General features: G+C 46.7%; 1 protein-coding gene across 1 annotated transcript in view; it reads right to left on the bottom strand.

Annotated features, from left to right (window-relative positions):
* TRPM2 (transient receptor potential cation channel subfamily M member 2) overlaps positions 1 to 19704 on the bottom strand; it is a 177652-nt gene that overhangs the window by 36767 nt on the left and 121181 nt on the right. The window contains 5 exon segments of the mRNA XM_063932704.1: positions 1106 to 1289; positions 2814 to 2985; positions 4394 to 4526; positions 6349 to 6467; positions 11244 to 11460. Of these exon segments, the coding sequence (XP_063788774.1) occupies positions 1106 to 1289; positions 2814 to 2985; positions 4394 to 4526; positions 6349 to 6467; positions 11244 to 11460 (825 nt within the window).

The following is a 19704-nucleotide window of genomic DNA, read 5'->3' as shown; positions in this document are numbered from 1 at the left end:
ACATGCGCAGAAGTGCCTTTTTTTGCCTCATCGCTGCACAGCGAACGAATGCAGCTAGAGATCAACTCGGAATGACCCCCAATATCTGATGTAGCGTCTGGGATTTGGCGGTGGAAGGATGAGACACACAAGGTTTTTATTGTTTCGCTAAATGGGAAAGTAGAGATGTTATTGTAAGTGAATCAGGTGAATGTGATTCCGAGTCGGACGCAGGGGACTAATGTTTATCGTATGCGCAGGAGTCATTCCGCGTGCCTCACGATTTTGTACATACAGTCCCGCAGTGCAGATTTGGAAGCAGGGTAGCAGAAATATAAGGGGTAAACCTGGACAGTGGCTGGGAGAACACGGGGTCAAAGGTGCACTGAGCTGTTCGGTCTGACGGGAGTGTAGCAGGCAAGTAATACTCAGACAGAGAAATGCAGGAACAAGTTTAGATGGTGCAACTCGCATAAGGTCTTCAGATGCATCAATCAGCGTTTCAGCGTCTACAGACACGGACAGCGAGTGTCTTAATCCTAGCACATTTGGATGCACACCAGGCACGCTTGTCCATTGGGGTTTCTATCATGGAAGCAAATGTGTGCGGTGCACACAAGCCCCTGGGTCCAGATGGGGGTGCCATATAGAGGAGTGGGCCCACCTAGAGTTTGCACACAAGCCCCTCCTCTCTTAAAACGCCCCGGAACACTTTGTATTGGTAAAACACGCAGCCGTGACTACATCCGACTCAGAATCAGGACCAACGCGTTTTGCAATTACAAGGGAAGCCTAAAGGTAACGTGAAGGGGAACCTGATGCAATTAAGGCAGGACCTGGGGGATCTGGAGCTGAACAGAAATATTTGAGGAGACTGATGGAACACTTCACTCTGCCTTGGGAGTGGTATTTCACTATGGCACCTTGGTAAAGAAAGAGAGATGACGTGAGATGGCAGAAATAGCGAAATTCCCTAGTAGTAATTCCAACCAAAATTAAAATCACCCATAAGCCACAACATAAATATAATGACGGTAAGTATCACACACACGTTCTTTGTGTTCCCTATAGCACCAGGCTTACACTGGTGTGCAAACCATTTGTCTTACTGCGGACGGGCACTTACTTAAACATGGCAATGAGCAGATTCAGCAGCAGGATGTTGGTGAACAGTAAGTAGAGGCAGAGTAGTAACACGGTCAGCCACTGGGGGAAGACCGGCTGCTGGTTCTCCTTGTTGGATTCGGGACATTTCTGCTTGTTGGGATCGGTCCCGTTCACCGTACACTGGTCAATGTTGAAATTCACTCCTTGAAGGTAAAAAATAAAAAAAATATACAGCAGCGTTTGCGTGGGTGTAACTGGGCGGCAACGGAAGAGAAGCGTGGAGACAACATTGCAGTCTACTCAGAGAAGCGCGTAGACGGAGATGATGACGGGTACTATGTCAAAGAAGATGTATAGGGTCAGTGAGGAAGCACAGATGTAGACCACCCTGAATACAGGTAGACAGGGGCGTTGGGATCTGGACGGCGGGGGGGGGGGGGTATTTGCTAATTACCTGGGCCTGAGCTTGTTGGAGGGGCCTACAAACAAACAACAATATGCAATATCAAAAGCTTCCCAGGGGCACATGCAGGATTTCTGGACGGGGGTTTCCAAATGTTTGAATATTATTATTATTATTACCAGTTATTTATATGGCGCACACATATTCCGCAGCGCTTTACAGAGAATATTTTGCCCCTGCCCCAGTGGAGCTTACAATCTATATTCCCTAGCAAATTTATAAGCACACACAGTCATACTAGGGTTAATTTTTCTCAGAAGCCAGTTAACCTACCAGTATATTTTTGGATTGTGGGAGGAAACCAGAGTACCCGGAGGAAACCCATGCAAGTGTGGAGAGAATATACAAACTCCACACAGTTAGGGCCATGGTGGGAATTGAACCCATGACCTTAGTGCTGAAAGGCAGTAATGCTAACCACTACACAATCCGTACTGCCCAATATTAAATTACGTCCAGATGTAACGGAGCTCCATCGCCTTTGGCACAGATGGTTAGGAGTGCATCTGATAAGTAATACAGCGACTGACATTTTCTCGCTGATAAAACAGCTGGCTTCTCTGCGTACAGTGGCCCTCATTCCGAGTTGATCGGTCGCAAGGCGAATTTAGCAGAGTTACACACGCTAAGCCGCCGCCTACTGGGAGTGAATCTTAGCTTCTTAAAATTGCGACCGATGTATTCGCAATATTGCGATTACTAACTACTTAGCAGTTTCTGAGTAGCTCCAGACTTACTCTGCCTGTGCGATCATTTCAGTGCTTGTCGTTCCTGGTTGACGTCACAAACACACCCAGCGTTCGCCCAGGCACTCCCACCGTTTCTCCGGCCACTCCTGCGTTTTTTCCGGAAACGGTAGCGTTTTCAGCCACACGCCCCTGAAACGCCGTGTTTCCGCCCAGTAACACCCATTTCCTGTCAATCACATTACGATCGCCGGAGCGAAGAAAAAGCCGTGAGTAAAAATACTTTCTTCATAGTAAAGTTACTTGGCGCAGTCGCAGTGCGAACTTTGCGCATGCGTACTAAGCGGATTTTCACTGCGATGCGATGAAAAAGAACGAGCGAACAACTCGGAATGAGGGCCAGTATTTTAAAGAAGGATGTTATTTATATCTGTCATTGAAATTATTCAATGATGGAACATGTATTATGTATTATGTGGTAGAGTAGCGATCTACTAAACGATAGTGAATATCAAAACAGCATCAAGAGAATTTTCTATCGTTACAAAATACTGTTTTTGTTAAATGCCATACAGTACCATCTATATAGGAGGGAATTTGTCCAAACAACGTCATATAGGAATGGTAAACAACCCCGCGGAATATCCAGTCCACTCTGATCTCATTGTGGATCAATATCGCTTGCTTTGCCACTCCAAAAGATATCACCCAGACCGCCAGGAGGAACAGGAAGAAGAAGACATCCTTCATCTGCAATTAGAAAGAAAACTGAAATGTACCGTAGTTTAAGTTTGTGCAGTTTCTATGTAACTGGAAAAGAAACAGTCAGTTATAATTGCCGGAGTACACAACGCAAAGCATTTATTATGGCCCAGTGAAACGCTGTGCAAAAGTTGAGATTGCACATTGGGGGTGGGGGAGGGTGTGTGTCTCATTTTGCATTTAAGTAGATAGATTGTAAGCCCTAATTCAGCGCTGCACGCAACGGCGCGTAAATCCATAAAACTCCTACGGCGTATGTGTTACACAAAGTATACGCACAAAGGCACTGTTGCAATCAAAAATGCATGGTAACGGAACGTCTTGGAAAAGTGATGGGCGTTGTGATCTGAGCTGTGTCCCAGAACGCAGCATCGGATGTCTCAATCACCAGTGGGCGGCCTGTAGCACCCTTGGTGACGTGCAAGCCGTCCATCGCAGTGGCCAGGAAATCTCCGTTCTATGAAACAGAACCGTGACCTCTTCCCACACCCTAAACAGTGGCGATTTTCATACACGGAGGCCGCTGCTGCCACCTGAACTGCGGCAGGCTTTCAATCACTGACAGTCCGCTGCCACCCTGCTGCTGACATTGCAGGACCCATACGCGCGTGCACAGAATGGGTCTGACTCCTGAGCATGCGCAAAATACAGAAAATCGGTGCAGTGCACATAGTAGCACTAGTGCACAAGAATGACCCCCAATATGCCCTGCCAGACATAGGTACTCAGGGACTGGTAGCACTAAAATATATAGATATATAAATCTATATATATCATAATTGCCTACCTGACCCTCTCCATGTATGATATATATACACAAGAATACACAACATCTTTAAGATGGCCAGGGCTTGCTGGGACAAGTAGTGCACCACGTGAGAGTGCTTCAATGTCTCTTTTCTTACACTACACCTACTAAGCAGGGATGCAAGTAATCTCCAAACTATATATAATGCGTACGTGCTATAGGGTTGAGCTAAGTGGGGGGGGGGGGGGGCAGGTACAATCAGCGGTGCTGAGAGAGGGGGGGGGGGGAGGGTACAAATTACCCAGGGCCAGGTCTGATGGAGGGGCCCAGTGAGGGCCCCCTTACCTGGCTGCAGCTCTTCTCCTCAGCCCATCACACTCTGCTGTGAACTGGGCTGCACTGTGGCCATGGAGGTGATTAAAATACAAGTTTTTCAGTATTTTTTTGTTTGGGTACATGACCACACCTCCTGTGATTAGACCACGCCCCTTGGAAAGTACTCGGGCCCAGCCCGGCTCTCAACTGCCCTGGGTATAATTGCAATCATGGAAGAGAAGACATTTCCAGTGCAGTACACAGCCATTGTACATGACTGCCAATAATCTGCAATATAAATGATGTGTTAGTACAGTATACTGTATTGCTTACCATTCTTTTAACAATGATAATTTTAGGTCCCAGGGTTTTGCTTATAGTAAATATATGCATGAGGCGCAAGCAGAAAATGACAAAATCTAGTGACAGAATAATTCTCCCCGGATAAAACGTTGCTGGAATTAATCTGCAAACAACAGAAAAAAAAGAAACAGTATATAATACATCTCAACCGGTATACTGTCACTGTCACAGGGACCACACATTGTTTTACACAATGACCACACAGCTCTGAGGGAAGTGTCATATTCCTGATAGTGTATCTACAACAGGGGATAATACGTATACTGTATGTATTAGGGTGTGGTACAAAAGATGACGCCAATATGTCTGCTTGTTTCGAATGATGACACTCAGAATGTCGACGTGGACGGGAGGTTGACAAGTCAAATGTTGACATACCGCACACAGTGTTGACATTACCAGAATGTCAGCAGTTGGCATGACTGCCGTGCAGTTTTACACTGATGTGGTAAATTTCCCAGATCATAAACCCACCCACAGTCTAAACTTAATCCTGACCCGACCAGCAGTAACATACAGCTTTGTCCTTGAGTAATCCTTGACTCCTCCCTCTCCTTCACACCACACATTCAGCACCTCTCACAAACCTGCCGTTTCCATCTAAAAAATATTTCCAGGATCAGACCCTTTCTGACCCAGGATGCTACTAAGACTCTTATCCACTCACTGGTCATCTCCAGACTGGATTACTGTAATCTCCTCCTGACTGGCATTCCTGACACATACCTCTCTCCACTCCAATCTATCCTCAATGCTGCTGCCCGGCTCATCTTTCTCACCAAACGCACTACGTCCACCTCTCCTCTCCTACAAGCCCTTCACTGGCTTCCCTTCCCTTTCAGAATCCATTTCAAGCTTCTCACACTCACTTACAAAGCCCTCACCCACTCCTCTCCCATCTATATCTCTGACCTTATCTCCCTTTACACTCCCACCCGTCCTCTTCGCTCTGCTAATGCACGCCGATTCTCCTGCCTACTGATTACTTCCTCCCACTCCTACCTCCAAGATTTTTCACATGCTGCTCCATTTCTCCTGAATTCCCTACCTCTCCCCCTCAGACTCTCCACCTCTCTACAGAACTTCAAACGGGCTCTCAAGACCCACTTCTTCACCAAACCCAGCCAAATCTCATCCTAACCCTCTGTTCTACACTCTCTATGTACCCCATCTGTGTCACCCCTGTCTACCCCTTCCTTTTTGAATGTAAGCTCTCACGAGCAGGGCCCTCTTCCCTCATGTGCTTATCCTTTTTCTTACTTTAATAATCCTCAACTGCGCCAAATCCAGCAGTCTTCTGCCACCTGATACTTATTCCAGTGTCATCTGCATATGTAGCTATGTTTATTTACCCTGTACTTGTCCTATATTGTCGTCAACTGTAAGTTGCTGTTTTCCTGTTTGATTATTTGTTTATGTACTCTGTAATTGGGCGCTGCGGAACCCTTGTGGCGCAATATAAATAAAGGATAATAATAATAATAATTGTCATATAATAATCGTATCATTGCTGTGCAGATCAGGGGGAGGAAACAGAATAAGCAGAAATGCAACAGATATTTAAAAATGTGAATGACTCCGACACTACTGTAGCTATGGAGGAAGCAGGGGATGGAAAGAGATTCACAGATTCATTCTGATAACCAGTCGGCTGTCATTACCCGTCACGTGCATAAGGGTACAAAGGCTGGTTCCGCCGTCCCTATGAGACGGTGCAGCTACCTGGGAATAAAGAATGTGGCCCAGCTTGTGGTTACAAGTAACGCTGTACGTGTACTCCCTCCCTACATCATCCAGCAACGTACACATGCATACGGTATGACATGATATGCTATGTATGTATGGGCAGGTTAGGGGTATGGTGTCTGAAGCATATGGGCTTAGGGCTAGGCGTACAATTAATGAAATAAATATTTAAATACAACCTGCAAACTAAACCACTGATGAAGATCAGAATGGCACAGACATCAAGTTTATTCCAGAAGTCATTGATGTACAGTGAAGCTTGCTTCAGAAGCCCAAAGCCATCGGGGTCATAGATCAACTGCAAAGACAAAACACACATACAAGCAACGAACGTGCCTAATATTGTACTACTGCTGGGAGGAGGTGGCGAGATCAAATCAAGTGGGTAATGGATGATTAAACAGAAACGTTTGATGTTACATCGTAGGAAAGATCAGAAAAAGGCGTTACAGGTTCACACTGTAAATTTGGAAGGGGGGTCCAGTGATGTATACCAACCTCCCAGGATGCTTATGAAGTCAGTAAACTGTGGAGAATGGGCACTTATGATGGGAGCAAACAAGAGTTAATATTTGTACAGTATGTCTAGCAGACCTTTCTTTCCCCTTCCATGAAATGACCCAGGGTTCAATAAAACATTATGTAATAATAATAATAATAATAATAATAATTTTATTTATATAGCGCTCTTTCTCCAAACAGGACTCAAGGCGCTTTACAGACATCAAAACAAAAATACAGAAGATTAATACAGCAATACACAGGCCACACAGACATAAAAATGAAAACCTAGAATGCACAGAGGGCAGGGTTGGTGTAGGCATTTTGGGTAATAACTTCCATAGGCTGTGTATTCCACCCTCACAAGGTACCAGGTGCGGCAGCCATCTTCGGCGCACAGGGTAGGATTACCCAGGGTGGAATAGTCCACCCCTAGAAGAGATGACACAAAATGGGGGTGATTGCAGCATCCTAACATTCAGAGTAGGGTACAAACAAAACTATCGGGTCCATGTATTTTCAGCCTATCCACAAGCGTACCAGATGAGGCAGCCATATTGGGCGCACTAGAGAGGTTACACTGGGAGGTAAGCCACACATGGGAGAACGGGCACTTGTGTAGTCGTATGATATAACCTGTATGATCAATCCACGTGAGGCACAGAAGTACAGAATTAGGACTTAGTAAAATGCTAGTCTGGCCAGCTACTAAAGGTGCCTCTAGGTACAATTGTAGTCAGCATTATGGAACAACAAAGGTCTATTCTGTGAGAATGCAGCAGTTTTCTGTAAGCATTCTTGCTTGGTACCAAATAAGTACTTTGGAACTGGTGGTTACTAGGGATGTGTGGTTCGGTTCAGAGCTGTCTTAACAGCAGTGTAGGCCCCTGGGCACAGCAATGCACTGGGGCCCCTACCCATCCATCAGCGGTAGGGGTGGGGGGTGCTATCAGCGGCAGCTTTGATGTCCTGTGGGTGGTAGGGGGTATTCTATCTTTCGCTCAGCATGTAGGACCTGGAGAAATAATTTCTGCTAATTATTCCTTTACTGCACAAATGGGGAGGGAAGGAGAACCCTAAACTGTAAAATGGGACACTGTGCTGAATGACGGGGCCCTGGTACATGACTTCCAGGGTGGTAGGGGCTGTTTATTACACAGGGGAGGGGTGGATAGTGGAGTGGGCTTAATATTCATCATTTTCCGGGGGTCAGGGCAGCTTGCTTTACTGCAGATATCTCCAGTTCCTGGAAATAGATTTCTTAGCTTTAATGGGATAAAAAAAAACTAGAGAGTCCCAACTTTCAGAAGGTTCTGGGGACTTGGGGATCAGAGTTCAGGAGCCAGAGCAATCCACCAACAAAAATATAAAACTGCATATTAGGCGTGTGGAGCTGGACCATGGACCAGCTGCTTGAAGGCTGATATCTCTGGTTTTGGGCATAGTAGAGACAAGCTGCCAGCGTCCACTGAAAGGGGAGAGTCCCAGATTTTGGAGTATATCCTCAGAAAAACTCTAAGGGGCCCTACTCACTCGGCGATGCGCCGCCGAGGTGCCCGATGGCCGATACGGCCGACGAGCAACCCGGCGGCGGGGGGGTAGTGACGGGGGGAGTGATCGTTCATCGCTGGAGTCTCCACACTGAAAGATATGAACGAGTTCTCGTTCATTTATGAACGAGATCGTTCATATCTTTCAGAATATCGGCATGTGTGTAGGGCCTATAAGTCAGACAGAACCCAAAATATCTGACTGGGAAGAACAATTAACAGGCTTGGATAGGGACCACTGCTTTGAAGTCGGATATAACTGGTTCCCCATGGCCGATTTTCAAAAATCTGGTACCCCTGGAAAGAGGGGACCCTCAGCTATCAGCCTAGGGCCCTTTTTTCTCCTGGGGCCCTTGTGCAAGAGCCCATTGAGCCCATACGAATAGACGGCCCTGGTTCGGTTCTCTGGGAAATCCGAATCCACACGAAATTTTGTGCATCCGAACCGAACCAAAACCAGGGGGGTCATTCTGATCTGATCGCTGCTGTTCATTTTCACACAGTGGGCGATCAGGTATTAACAGCGCATACGTATGCATCGCAATGCGCACGTACCTCGAAAAATAAAAACAACGGGCATTGGGGGTCATTCCGAGTTGATCGTAGCCCTGCAAAATTTTGCAGGGCTACAATCATGACCATAGACATACAGGGGTCGCCCGGCCGGCACAGGGCTATCCCGCCCCACGTCAGTGCCGCCCCCTCCTGCAGAAGTGCAAAAGCATCACACAGCGGCGATGCTTTTGCACTTTAGGAGTAGCTCCCGGCCAGCGCAGCTTTAGCGTTCTGGCCGGGAGCTACTCATCGCTCCCCGGCCCACAGTCCGGACCACGAAATGGCGCCGTTTCCTCCCCCCCGCCCAGTGACCGCCTCTGCCTGTCAATCAGGCAGAGGCAATCGTAGTGCAGTGGCGGCCTTCGGCCATCTGGCATGCGCCGGCGCATTGTGGCACCGGCAAATATGCAGTTCTGACCCAATCGCACCTTTCGATAAACGTCAGGGTGCGATCGGGTCAGAATGACCCCCATTAATGGGATGGTGCGAAATTCTAATTTGCACGGGCGTTCATAAGGTGATTGACAGGAGGAAGCAGGGCCGGTTCAAGGGTGCATAGCGCCCCGGGCAGGAAAGGGGCGTGGCCTAATACAGGGGGCGTGGTCAGTTACGCCCCCTGTACATTCTAGCACCGCTTGAATGCTGAGCGATGCGCGATGACGTCATCGCGCACCGCACAGCAAAAGGTCCTCTCCACGAAGGGAAACTAGACGCTATGCGTCTAGTTCCCTTCGTGGAGAGGACCTTTGCTGTGCGGTGCGCGATGACGTCATCGCGCACCGCTCAGCAAAGTTACTCTCCACGAAGGGAAACTAGACGCATAGCGTCTAGTTCCCTTCACAGGGGATGGCAGCGGGCAGCGGGCATTTGAGGCGGACGGGGGACACAGCGGGCAGCAGTGGCGGATCTTGCCACGGTGCGGCGCCCGCCGGATGGCGCCAGCGCCCTCCGGAAGGCGGCGCCCCGGGCAAAAGTCCTGCTTGCCCGTGGCAAGATCCGCTACTGGGAGGAAGCCAGGGTGGTAACTGACCGTTTCCGTGTCCGGAAAAACGCAGGCGTGCCCAAGCGTTTTCAGTGAGGTTGTCTGACCTCAGCTCCGGCCCCGCCCAGCCTGATGTGATCGCGCTGTGGGAGTAAGTCCTGGGCTGCGCAGAGATGGCACAAAGTGGATTTTCAGCAGCTCGGCGTATGCATGGGATCGCACACTTGCACGGCAAATTTACACTCCCTTTGGAGGCGGTGACTATCTGAACGCAGGACAGCAAAAATCACAGCCCAGCGATCAGATCTGAATGACCCCCCAGGTTCGGATCTCCCGAGGAGAGCCAAGCGGTTCGGAAATCAAATTTTAAATGCAAATTTTAGGTTTTTTATTGCAAAAATGTCATAATTTTAGCAGTATTTTTAATTTCTTTTTTATCGTTTTTTTATCGATTTTACAACAAACCGAAATTAGAATCTAAGGGGGTAATTCCAAGTTGATTGCAGCAGGAATTTGGGCCCTCATTCCGAGTTGTTCGCTCGCAAGCTGCTTTTAGCAGCTTTGCACACGCTAAGCCGCCGCCTCCTGGGAGTGAATCTTAGCTTATCAAAATTGCGAACGAAAGATTAGCAGAATTGCGAATAGACACTTCTTAGCAGTTTCTGAGTAGCTCCAGACTTACTCGGCATCTGCGATCAGTTCAGTGCTTGTCGTTCCTGGTTTGACGTCACAAACACACCCAGCGTTCGCCCAGACACTCCTCCGTTTCTCCAGCCACTCCCGCGTTTTTCCCAGAAACTCTAGCGTTTTTTCGCACACACCCATAAAACGGCCAGTTTCCGCCCAGAAACACCCACTTCCTGTCAATCACATTACGATCACCAGAACGAAGAAAAAACCTTGTAATGCCGTGAGTAAAAATAAAAAAGAAAGAAAAATAATGAGCGAACAACTCGGAATGACCACCTTAGTTAGCAGTTGGGCAAAACCATGTGCACTGCAGGGGGGGCAGATGTAACATGTGCAGAGAGAGTTAGATTTGGGTGGGTTATTTTATTTCTGTGCAGGGTAAATACTGGCTGCTTTATTTTTACACTGCAAATTAGATTGCAGATTGAACTCACCACACCCAAATCTAACTCTCTCTGCACATGTTATATCTGCCCCTTCCCCCTGCAGTGCACATGGTTTTGCCCAATTACTAACTAAATTCCTGCTGCGATCAATTTGGAATTACCTCCTAAACCACAACACTTGAGGGTGGTTTTGCAAAACCCCAGTCATGGACAATGGAAGACATTCATCAGAGCTCGCACACCGAGCTGGGTATACAGTATCACTGGTCATTCATTGCATCAAACCGTAAATCTATCGCTATATATATTTATAATATAAGAAGATATACAATTCTGGATGACATTTGTACATGTCATTATATAGTCATACATTATGTTCTTAGTGCTATTTAGTTTACCTGTGCTCCTACCTGCCTTATTTCTTCACAAACCAGAGAAAAGAGCCAGAAATAGATCACGTGCTCCCTCCAGGACGGCACGGGCTGGAAATCGGTCATTAGCACATACGCAAAGAGCAGGAGGAAGCCGAAGTACAACAAGATATTGAGATGAAAGATGACGACTGGCGCCATGAAGAAAGCCTGGAAGCGCTCGGTGAAGGTCATGGACTGCGTGTGCTTAGGCACGCTAGGCGCGCTGGCTTGAGGCCTAAAAGACGAAATAACATCAAATATAAATGTATTCATACAGTATAATTCATCATGTGCATTTCACCTAGTCTATTCATTTATTTTTTTAAACAATAATATTCATCGAGTTTTTGATGTTACACAGAATAGGAAATACAATCAAATAAACAAGCTTTGAATAAGTAAGAAAAATAAAGAAATATTAGGTGACATAGGAGAGAGAAGATGAAGAGGGGAGGGACAAACAGAACCTACTTATATTCTCACAGAAGGAGTAAAGAAAATAACACCTATCAATGCAATCAAAAAACATTGGCCCTCATTCCGAGTTGTTCGCTCAGTAATTTTCTTCGCATCGCAGCGATTTTCCGCTAATTGCGCATGCGCAATGTTCGCACTGCGACTGCGCCAAGTAAATTTGCTTTGAAGATTGGTATTTTACTCACGGCATTACGAGATTTTTTCTTCGTTCTGGAGATCGGAGTGTGATTGACAGGAAGTGGGTGTTTCTGGGCGGAAACTGGCCGTTTTATGGGTGTGTTTGAAAAAACGCTACCGTTTCTGGGAAAAACGCGGGAGTGGCTGGAGAAACGGAGGAGTGTCTGGGCGAATGCTGGGTGTGTTTGTGACGTCAAACCAGGAACGACAAGCACTGAACTGATCGCACTGGAAGAGCTACTCAGAAACTGCACAGAGAAGTCTTTTCGCAATATTGCGAATCTTTCGTTCGCAAATTTGATAAGCTAAGATTCACTCCCAGTAGGCGTCGGCTTAGCGTGTGCAAAGCTGCTAAAAGCAGCTTGCGAGCGAACAACTCAGAATGACCACCATTGTCTTAGGAATCCGAGTCAGGGGAATTCAGGACATTAAAATCGAATTGTGCGCTGTAAATAGTGGAATGCCCCATTCGTTCTCTGAACTCTCCCCACTTAAACCATGTCATATGACAAGAGGAGACAGTGGGTTGAACAATTAGTCTCCGCCATTTCAAATAAGTAGTGCCTATGAACTTTACTCATAATAACAGTGATAGTAGGCGTAAGGGGGTATTTCCACAATTGAGCAATGGAAGCCTTGACTGCTCTCAAAATATGTCCCATAAGGTACCTGATCCCTCAGGGCTATAGGTACCTGAAAGAAATGAAACTAAGCTGTCAATGGATCTGCAGGAACAGCAAATCCTAATACTTCACCAATCATAAGAAATCTTAGATCTGAATGAATAAAATATTCTTATTAAATACTTTGTTCTTTACATTGTTGAATGTGCTGACAACAAAATCACACAACAATTATCAATGGAAATCAAATTTATTAACCCATGGAGGTCTGGATTTGGAGTCACACTCAAAATTAAAGTGGAAAAACACACTACAGGCTGATCCAACTTTGATGTAATGTCCTTAAAACAAGTCAAAATGAGGCTCAGTAGTGTGTGTGGCCTCCACGTGCCTGTATGACCTCCCTACAACGCCTGGGCATGCTCCTGATGAGGTGGCGGATGGTCTCCTGAGGGATCTCCTCCCAGACCTGGACTAAAGCATCCGCCAACTCCTGGACAGTCTGTGGTGCAACGTGGCGTTGGTGGATGGAGCGAGACATGATGTCCCAGATGTGCTCAATTGGATTCAGGTCTGGGGAATGGGTGGGCCAGTCCATAGCATCAATGCCTTCGTCTTGCAGGAACTGCTGACACACTCCAGCCACATGAGGTCTAGCATTGTCTTGCATTAGGAGGAACCCAGGGCCAACCGCACCAGCATATGGTCTCACAAGGGTTCTGAGGATCTCATCTCGGTACCTAATGGCAGTCAGGCTACCTCTGGTGAGCACATGGAGGGCTGTGTGGCCCCCCAAAGAAATGCCACCCCACACCATTACTGACCCACTGCCAAACCGGTCATGCTGGAGGATGTTGCAGGCAGCAGAACGTTCTCCTTGGTGTCTCCAGACTCGTCTGTCACATGTGCTCAGTGAGAACCTGCTTTCATCTGTGAAGAGCACAGGGCGCCAGTGGTGAATTTTCCAATCTTGGTGTTCTCTGGCAAATGCCAAACATCCTGCACGGTGTTGGGCTGTAAGCACAACCCCCACCTGTGGACGTCGGGCCCTCATACCACCCTCATGGAGTCTGTTTCTGATAGTTTGAGTAGACACATGCACATTTGTGGCTTGCTGGAGGTCATTTTGCAGGGCTCTGGCAGTGCTCCTCCTGTTCCTCCTTGCACAAAGGCGGAGGTAGCGGTCCTGCTGCTGGGTTTTGGCCTCCTCCACATCTCCTGATGTACTGGCCTGTCTCCTGGTAGCACCTCCATGCTCTGGACACTACGCTGACAGACACAGCAAACCTTCTTGCCACAGCTCGCATTGATGTGCCATCCTGGATGAGCTGCACTACCTGAGCCACTTGTGTGGGTTGTAGACTCTGTCTAATGCTACCACTAGAGTGAAAGCACTGCCAGCTTTCAAAAGTGACCAAAACATCAGCCAGAAAGCATAGGAGCTGAGAAGTGGTCTGTGGTCACCACCTGCAGAACAACTCCTTTATTGGGGGTGTCTTGGTAATTGCCTATAATTTCCACCTGTTGTCTATTCTATTTGCACAACAGCATGTGAAATTGTTTGTCAATCAGTGTTGCTTCCTAAGTGTACAGTGTGATTTCACAGAAGTGTTATTGACTTGGAGTTACATTGTGTTGTTTAAGAGTTCCCTTTATTATTTTGAGCAGTGTACTTCCCTCCAGAGCGGTTGTACTACTGGGTATGCCCAGAAAATGTGGAATATATCTCCAATCGAGGCACAGTTCCTCCAACAAAACTGGGAGACTGAAGGACATCTTTTATGTTGCCGCTCTGGAGTGAAGTAGGCCCCATGGAGCAGTTTATAGTACATCTCTGAGTGGTGAACACATTTAGATATCCTAAAAGAAGTCTGGAAGATGACATCCCAATCCTCGTCGGTCAAAATTTTTTGAGAAATCTTTCTCCATTTATAAACTTAAGAGGATAATTTCCCAGATGTCCTTTTACTGATACCACCAAGAGATATTACCTCTCTGTGCTGAGGATTTACGTTTGGACAGTAGTAAAGGGGGGAAATCAAGTAGTTCAAGGGGGGGAGATATGACTTCTGTAGCCAATGTCTCAATTGTAAATATTTGTAAAAATCTTGAGGTGAAATATTAGCATAAAGGTGAGTATGAACTGGCCTATATATGGTGGGTCCGTCAGCCAATGTGTATGGGCGATATGTCTGTGAACTCCACCATTCACAGACATATCGCGTCGACCCTGCAGCACAGCCGACGGCCAATATATCTACCGACGCATCACTGTGTGTGTGTGTGGGTGACCAGCCGGCCGCCCGTACACATGCTGCGACGGCCGGCGGTAATTGACAGCTGAACTGGGCGGCCGTGTGTACACGACCGCCCAGTTCATGACGTCAGTCCCCGACGGATTGGGCAGTGTGTATGCTCAACACACTACCCGATCTACAGAGCACACACTACAATTTAAGTGATGACAGCAGCAGATTTGCAGGCGTCTCTGGACGGGTGTGGTTCATCAAATCGACAGTGTCTAGGTCGACAATGTTTAGGTCGACCACTATAGGTCGACAGCCACTAGGTCGACATGGATGAAAGGTCGACATGTGCTAGGTCGACAGGTCTAAAAGGTCGACATGAGGAATTTATTTATTTTTGTGTCGTTTTCTTCGTAGAGTGACCGGGATCCCAAATTAGTGCACCGCTTCGCTCACCAAGGTTCGGGCATGGTGCCTTCACTCCGCTACCGCTTCGCTCTGCACACTTTACCGTTCCAATCGTAGTCCACGTGGATCGTTAAGTATGAAAAAATTCAAAAGAAGAAAAAATATGTGAAAAACTCATGTCGACCTTTAGACCTGTCGACCTAGCACAGGTCGACCTAGAAACCCTGTCGACCTTCCATCCATGTCGACCTAGTGACTGTCGACCTATAGTGGTCGACCTAAACATTGTTGACCTAGACACTGTCGATCTTCAGACCGGATCCCCTCTGGACAGAATCACATTTGAGAATAGAGGTTGACAAACGCTGAAATACAAAAGCAGTGGCAGGGCCGGGAGACAGTCAATTGACCTCCTGTCGGGATCCCAGTGGTCAGGATACCAACGCCGGAATCCCGACACCAGCTGAAATACCGGCGGTCTGAGTGCTGACTGCCGGCTGGTTACCCCTCTTGGGTGGTGGTCCACGCCACCACCTGGTCGCCATCTGGCCCAAAGCATGGCGAGCACATACAGTATGCTGTGACTGACGCCGGGATTCCAGCTGTCGGGCTCCCGGCATCGGTCTCCTGACCGCCGGGATCCCGACCGCCGGGATCTCGTACTGATCCCGGCAGGGCCACGTGCTGCGTGCATCACAATCACCTGCACCCCCACGTCGTGCTCCCACTGGACACCTACTGCTCAAGATATTTACAACATCCCCCCAGCAGTGTTCCCGCCCCCTTGGCTGTGTGCTGCAAGATGTCCAAGCTCACCAGCTCCATGGCATGCCAACTCCAGACCGTAGTGGTCGGATACAGTCTCTGCACAGAAGATGCGGGCATGGGGGGATGGGGGCACAAGTGCGGATGTAATCATGGGGGAGAGAGGGGGCACAGGTGTAGGTGTGGGCACAGGGGAGAGGGGGCACAAGTGCGGGTGTAGTCATGGGGGAGAGAGGGGGCATAGGTGTAGGTGTGGGCACAGGGGGCACAAGTGCGGGTGTAGTCATGGGGGAGAGAGGGGGCATAGGTGTAGGTGTGGGCACAGGGGGCACAAGTGCGGGTGTAGTCACGGGGGGAGAGGGAGGACAGGTGTAGGTGTAGTCAAGGGGGGAGAGGAGACACAGGTGTAGGAGTGGTGAGGGGGGAGGCACAAGTGCCAGTGTATTCACAGGGGGATGGGGGGCACAAGTGTGGGTGGTCAATGGCCGCAGCTCCATTTCTTTGCGGAAGTGGTGCAGCCGGCAGAGCTGGAAGCTAGAGGCGGGTCTGCTGGCCCCGGTGAGCCTGAGGCACAGAATGGCTGGGGGGGATGGTGGAGACAGCAGAGAGCTGGGTACGCATGGCTGCGTACATGAAGAGGCCACAGCTACGGAGCTCTGCGCAGGGCTTAGCAGCAACAGGATCTAGAGGATTGCAATCTCTCCCCCGGCTGCCTTGCTGTGACAGGTACCATGGATGTACACTGGTCCTATCCGCTGTATGGAGCCAGTCTGCTGACCACCCCCACCCCGGGACACAAATGATTTAAATAATCTCGCCCACCTCAAGACGGCCGACCTATTGAGCGGTTCCAAACAAAAATAGAATGGTGTAGTTTGATCTGCGCTAAAACTTAATAGTGGCAGCCTATGTGGTACATATGAGCCTTCACCAAGACCCCAAACAAGAACCAAACACACAATGTCGTGACCACACACCGGCGCTACTAGTTTCACCAAACAGGGATAAATCTTCTTAATAGCTTACTTTTTTTCAGTAACAAAGTTATACACTTGTTGTCATGAATTCATTTCAAGGAAGACACATGTCTGAAAGAGTGAGACATACACAACATAGTGCAACCAATTTTGATGGTAAATGGAAGGACTATTTATTTGTTCAACTCACAAAAGGTATGGATAAAACTCGCATATCATCCACCAGACGATGTTATTTCTCAGCTCCCATGGAAACTTCAATGTAATGTTGGAAATCGTCCACTAGATGGCATAGAATGCCCAGAGCCGCACATGTGCTGGGGACTTAAAATAATGTAGATATGGTGCAGTATGTCTAACCATATAACAATTTTATTTTTACAAATAACACACTTACAAAGAATAAAAGTTTAAAAGCATATATCACCAATTGGTGATTAATACCGGATTCCAGAGTCCAAACAGATTCAGCTGAAATGGTATCCTGGACAGGGCTCCGGAACGGCAGGACCTTGTGCTTAAGCGCGCTTTCGGTCTCAGAGGACCTTCCTCAGAAGCATAAGGTTGTCCTGTTCTGTAAGTCTTTAAATACCCTCTTAATTGATCTCCTCCACCTGAGGACGATCGTGATCCTGACGCGTGTAGGCTTCTCTTGCGGAAGTACGTCACCGGAAGTGACGTATGCGTTCCACCGACGTCTTAGTTCTTCCTGTTTGTGTTCCAAACCGCGGTATTTTAGTTTTCAGCAGGCGGTCGCGTTTTCGGACAGATTTTAAAGTCCATATTTACATCATTGGGGATATGGTTATGGAGAGGCAGCATGGAACAAAATAAAACATAAATATGTGTAAAAAGACTATATAGTCAAAAAATACATGCATTAAAAATAGAAGAAATTCTAAAATCAAGATTCTAAAAACCATTTGAGCTCAAAATCGGAATTGAGACCATTGGGGATTAGGGAGCCAAGTTTATAGATCCAGCGCATCTCAGCTTTAGCTAGGGGGACCTCAATGTCTTTGTCTCGCCATGTTGGGTTAATTAATTGGATGCCCCAAAAAGATTTAATTCCACATAGCTTGCCCCATGTACATTTTTAAAATGGGAAGACAGGGCATGGGTCTCCAAACCCCTTTTTATGTTGTACAGATGTTCCCCTAGCCTTGTTTTTAAACATCTTGTTGTTTTCCCTATGTATAGCAGGGAACATTGGCATTCTATGGCATATATGACGTTTTTGGAATTACAGGTGATAAATTCCTTTATGTCATATTTTGTCCCATTCACAGAAAATTCCTTTAATTTATTTGTGCCTTTTGTAGCTCTGCACATATTGCATGTGGTGCATCGATGGAAACCCAAGGTGCGGATACTGCTCCTTTTATTATTTTCAATGGAGCTGTGTACCAGTTTATCTTTCAAAGATTTCGATTTCCTATAGATAAATGCAGGTTTTATTGGTAAACAGGGGCCAATGACAGGATCTTTTTTAATCACATTCCAGTGTCTTTTAAAGACCTTTTCGATTTCCTTGTGTTGACTATTAAAATCACAAACAAATGACCACTGATAGGTGTCATCTTTATTGGTTGATTGTTTTTTGCCAATAAGATCTTGCCTATCGAAAGTGTTGACTTTTTCTTGTGCTTTAGTAAGATGTTCTAAGCTGTAGCCTTTTTGTAAAAAGCGATTTGTCATGTCGGCAGATATAGTGTTACATACTTCAGAGTCTGTGCAATTTCGCTTTACTCATATATATTGATTATATAGTATACTATCTAGCCAATTGATGTGATGTTGGCTGCTAATACCAATATAACTGTTAGAGTCAGTAGGCTTTCTGTATAATCTAGTTTGTATTGATTGATTTTTTATATAAATACACAGATCTAGAAAGATTAACTCTTCATTACTAATGTTGGTTGTTAGTTTGATGTTAAATTCATTCGTATTTAATGTGGTGCAAAAGGAATCAAGTTCCTCTCTACTACCATTCCAAAAGAAAAGCAGATCATCAATATATCTGCGCCAGAGCACCAAATTCGCTCCCAGCACGCCGCCGCGTGTTGGCACAGCCATGGGCACCAAGTTCGCTCCCAGCTACGCCAACCTCTTTATGGCCTATTGGGAGGACCTCACCATTTGGCGCGGCGGCGTGCTGGGAGCGAATTTGGTGCTCTGGCGCAGATATATTGATGATCTGCTTTTCTTTTGGAATGGTAGTAGAGAGGAACTTGATTCCTTTTGCACCACATTAAATACGAATGAATTTAACATCAAACTAACAACCAACATTAGTAATGAAGAGTTAATCTTTCTAGATCTGTGTATTTATATAAAAAATCAATCAATACAAACTAGATTATACAGAAAGCCTACTGACTCTAACAGTTATATTGGTATTAGCAGCCAACATCACATCAATTGGCTAGATAGTATACCATATAGTCAATATATACGAGTAAAGCGAAATTGCACAGACTCTGAAGTATGTAACACTATATCTGCCGACATGACAAATCGCTTTTTACAAAAAGGCTACAGCTTAGAACATCTTACTAAAGCACAAGAAAAAGTCAACACTTTCGATAGGCAAGATCTTATTGGCAAAAAACAATCAACCAATAAAGATGACACCTATCAGTGGTCATTTGTCTGTGATTTTAATAGTCAACACAAGGAAATCGAAAAGGTCTTTAAAAGACACTGGAATGTGATTAAAAAAGATCCTGTCATTGGCCCCTGTTTACCAATAAAACCTGCATTTATCTATAGGAAATCGAAA

The sequence above is a fragment of the Pseudophryne corroboree genome, chromosome 7 (assembly GCF_028390025.1).
Source record: "Pseudophryne corroboree isolate aPseCor3 chromosome 7, aPseCor3.hap2, whole genome shotgun sequence".
NCBI classification, from domain to species: domain Eukaryota; kingdom Metazoa; phylum Chordata; class Amphibia; order Anura; family Myobatrachidae; genus Pseudophryne; species Pseudophryne corroboree.
Note: the sequence above shows the minus strand (reverse complement) of the source record. Positions and strands in the feature narration are given on the sequence as shown.